This window comes from Perca flavescens, chromosome 5, assembly GCF_004354835.1.
Source record: "Perca flavescens isolate YP-PL-M2 chromosome 5, PFLA_1.0, whole genome shotgun sequence".
NCBI classification, from domain to species: Eukaryota; Metazoa; Chordata; class Actinopteri; order Perciformes; family Percidae; genus Perca; species Perca flavescens.
In genome coordinates this window covers 7353212-7357596 of record NC_041335.1, presented here as the reverse complement: position 1 = coordinate 7357596, position 4385 = coordinate 7353212, and the positions used below count along the sequence as shown (strand labels likewise).

Here is a 4385-nt window from a genome sequence, read left to right as displayed (position 1 = left end):
TTTGTATACCTGTTGCAAGCCTTGTTTTGACTTTTTGTGTTTTTGTGTCCAGATTCCCACTACAGCCCTGGAAGCCCAGTCTACCTGTCTGAGCCTTGTTCTTCTCTCAAACCTGCTTCTCACCTGTCTGCCCGCTCTCAGCCCCAGAGGATATCCAGCACCTGCGTCACTCATTTTCTGTGTTCAATAAACCTCAATACCTGTTCCGACCTTTTTCCGTGTCTGCGCTTGAATCCAGACAGCCCAGCCTAACATGAACAGATTTTCACTGACCTTTCTTCCCGCTCTAGGCGCCTGAAACATGGTTTGTATACAGGCATAAGATAGACACTGCCATGGTAAGAATCACCAAAGGAAGGCATAGGCAAAGATTTATAAGCCCCAGTTACTGAGCCATAACATAAATCTAGCATAGTGTTCTTCTGTGTGGTAGAACAAGTCACATACTGTTCATACGTCCTCAACGTATTTTTTAAATTACAATGATTAAAATCTCCAAGGATAAACTTGGGTGCCTCTGGGCAGATAGAGTCCAGTTTATGCATGACGTCAGCAATCAGTATGTATGTATATGTATATATATATATACATATATATATATATTTATTAGGGCCGGGACTCGATTAAAAAAATTAATCTAATTAATTACAGGCTTTGTAATTAATCGCATTTTAATTCCATAAATATTTGACCTGAGAACAGTGAGAAGTAATTTTTTTTCACATGGATTTTTAGTATACCATTGAAAAATGACTGAATACATAAGCAACACAATATTGTTTATTTTTGTTCAATCAAGTCCAGCAGACCAGTGCAATTTTTGCCACTAATTGTAGCAATAGCATATTTAGAAATATAGTACATTTCAGAAATTTAGGTAGGTAGACCTTCTGTAAACTATGATTTTTTTTTAAGTAAAACACAATACTTTCAAGTACATTCAGGTAGGTTGGGTGTGGGTCCTTGTACTCTGAGTCGGGCTAACGTCCACGCTAGCTGCTAAATGTTTTGCGTTGAGGTGATACTTGAGGCTTGATGTGCTGCGGTGACATGCGAATTCCTTGTTGCATAGCATGCACACAACCATGCTCTAATCGACGCTTCCATCCGTTCGTTTTTTATAACAAAATTTCCCATCCACGGGGCCAACCAAAGCGGTCTCATCAGCTTCTTCGTTCATGTTCACTGTGGTTTGTTGTTGTCTGAAGCATTGACATATATACAAGGTCTGAAGTCATGAACGCTAGTTGGTGCTCCAGTATAATCGGTCCGCCGAAACTCATCCAGTGAGAAACGTCCCGCGATGCAAAAATAAGTGTGATTAAAATGCGTAAAAAATGTTTAACGTGTTATTTTTTGTGTAATTAATTAACGCATTAAAGTCTGTAATTAATTAATCTTAACTAAAGCGTTCACCTCCCCCTTCCTGGACTTGGGAAACACAACTTTGAATACTGGTTGTCCTGCAGATGTGGCTTGCATTTTCATTGTAGTGCATGGCTGCAAGGTACAACCTACAAAAATACAATTGCAAACTGAAGTGATATAACAATTTTGATATTTTATATACAGTATATAAGCCATTGGGCAGTAGCTGTGGTGTATAATGATACTGAATGTATTTGTTGTATCACCTGCAAAGTATGCCCATGAAAGGGAAAACCACATTCTTGGGTGTGAAGCGAAGGATCAAACTGTGGAAAGCCTCCAGGGATGATGTTTGGTAGTGGTGGCTCAGCTTCTCCACATCTTTGACAACCCTCTTATTGAGCAGGATTTTTTCCACTTTGTAGAGCGCCATTGACCCTTAAATAAATTGAAAAAACATTTTATTAAAATTGCAGCCCATTAACACAGTAAATACAGCAATAATATTTCATTATAAAGGGCATTTGGGGTGAAATTGTTTTTTGTTATTAATATTATAAGCAAAAAAGGTTTTGCATTTTAAATTTAATTCTTTTAATCACATTTTGTTTATATACCTGGTTGAAACCATTTACTTGGATCCCTTGACACTCGATCAGGATGTTGGCACTTAGGGAAAAGAGGGTTTTCATGCAAGTGCAGGTTCTGGATGTGGTTGACAATTGACATCCACTTGGCTACCTTCTCTGGCCCTGATGTTGATGATGTTGCACTCCAGTAGACATGGCTTTTGATGCTAAGCAGCCACTTCTTCAACACCCCGCAGTCCTTGTTTTGCGCAACTTTGTCAAGTTTCTTTGACAAACCTTGCAGAAAGTACATTTGCAATAAATTGATATTCAGGACATTCTTTGACAAATAACTAAACACAAAGTATGTTAATGAGCCACACTGACATAAACAAAGATGAAGACGTACCTTTCTCAAAGTGCCACACATCATAGAAGTGGGTGATGCTGCGCTCCCTCAGATACTTCTGGATCTGTGGATGACGGTCGGTGACAATGTAGTCCACCACCAAACCGTTTGAATCCAGTAGATCCAGGCAGCGTTTAAGGCCCTCCTTCTCCATGTGGTAACTACCACCTACTTCATTGCTCTGGTGGTGGGACAAAAATGCATAGATATAAATGTGAGACATTGAAAGCTATACAGAATCATCTTTCATCATGTCGCAAGGCAAAAAAAAAAAAAAAAAAAAAAAATATGGGACCCACCTGAATAAGCTGAAGGTCAATAATGCGGTTACTGTCTAGGTGCATCAGTGTGTAGCTCCCATACTTTGCTGAGTGCCCTGAAAATTATATAACAAAGACCATGTCAAGGCTTTGCAACTCAAATTGAATGTTTAAGTACCATGCTTTTAAGAACAGACTTTTGGGACTTTTGTCTTATCTGGGGAGTCAGCTCGCATATCTCTACTGACTCCAATCATTCCTCCATGCTGTAACTTTTGAAAAAGATGTTGCTGATCCGTCTTCCATTTGTGGATTATGGCTGGCTCCAGAAAACTCCTAGCATGCCTCCTGAAGGTGTCATACTGGAAAATCTGAGATTCATGGCCTTGCATATCTGTGAAAACATGTAAAATTGGTACGTTTGTGAAAACAGTACAGTGATTGCCATTTCATATTAAATAGTTATAGCAATACCTTTTCCAGTTGGATGAAGGATGAACCGGTGAAATATGTTGCCGCTGACAGGTGTAGGTTGCCGACGGGGGTACTTCCTACAACAGGCTGACTCTGCCACTGTCTTGAATAGTTGCAGTGTGGGCAGAGCTGTGTGAATGACACATACGTTCCCATTTTTCGGCGCTGAACGTCACACTGCCTCTTGCATACAGGACAGCTTTGAAAAAGCTCCCTTAGGCAACTTTCAAAAACAATGTACTTATCATCCTTATAAGTAGACACTGGCTCAGACCTTAAAAAACCCCAGAAAGAATACATTCTTGCTTTAGCTTTCCTACCAAGTTTAACGTTTCTGCTGATAAGTCATATTGAAATGTAATACAAATATCGAACTTACGACATGGCAGATTCGTCCGTTAGAACAGAGTCACCAGGGATATATGTTGAGTCTTGTGGCTCAGCTTGCAACTCTGTTGAGGTGTCTCCCTCTTCCTCCTCCTCCAACTCAAGACGAGGTCTCTTGCGAGGTCTGTAATCTTGGGGTGTTATTGGTGTTGAAGACATCGGGGTGAATTCTGGGGAGCTTGAAGTGGTCTCAGTGTAAACATTAACACAGGGCACCATTGCCTGGGTGCCTAAGAAAAAAAGGAAAAACGTAAATAATATTTTTCTTTACAATAACGAAATGAAATCCTCATGTTTATTATATATTGGGTTTTCAGCAGAGTAAGGCATTTACAGGTACTGCATGTGAACTATAAATGCAAAAACATGTGATGCTTTTGTTTTTTACCTTTGCTTCTCATGTAAGCCCTCAGCTTACCCATGGATAGCTGTGTGCCGACTGTTCTCATTTTTGGAGCACTGGACTGTATGCCCACTGACATATTTTGTGGTGGTTCGGTCTGGCATTTGGCGTTAGCCAACACTACCAAATTAGCTGAGGCATACAGTGGTTTCGGCGCCCTTACCAATCAACCTGTAAAGTAGCATTAACGTTCTAAACATACCTTCACATGCACACTGTTCTACATATTTTGACTGAAAAGCGATAGCCGATTTTAATGCAGTGTTACGTAATTGTGATCAAAAGCTTTGAACAAAACGGTTTGAACACAAAACGTTAGCACTAATCTGTTAAAAATGAGCTAAACAATTTCACACGGATATAAGCTGGTAAAGGAAAGTTAGGTTGTGGTTCTGAATCTCCAGGATTCTGCTAACAGGTTTTGTGCCAAAAACAAATTTTAAACTGACTCTTAAATTCATTGTCTTTTGGAACTACAGCGAACAGTGTTTTCTGCTGGAGATGAAAACTACCTT

General features: G+C 39.7%; 1 protein-coding gene across 1 annotated transcript; it reads right to left on the bottom strand.

Moving 5' to 3' along the window:
* Positions 1 to 1399: 1399 nt before the first annotated feature.
* On the bottom strand, positions 1400 to 4152 carry LOC114555352 (uncharacterized). The gene is made up of 8 exons (XM_028577677.1): positions 3856 to 4152; positions 3460 to 3697; positions 3081 to 3354; positions 2646 to 3000; positions 2347 to 2527; positions 1986 to 2234; positions 1635 to 1806; positions 1400 to 1514 (listed from the first exon to the last, which is right to left on the bottom strand). Exons 4-8 carry the CDS (start codon positions 2688 to 2690, stop codon positions 1400 to 1402), a joined length of 762 nt encoding a protein of 253 aa, XP_028433478.1. The 5' UTR covers positions 2691 to 3000; positions 3081 to 3354; positions 3460 to 3697; positions 3856 to 4152.
* Between the last annotated feature and the right edge of the window lie 233 nt (positions 4153 to 4385).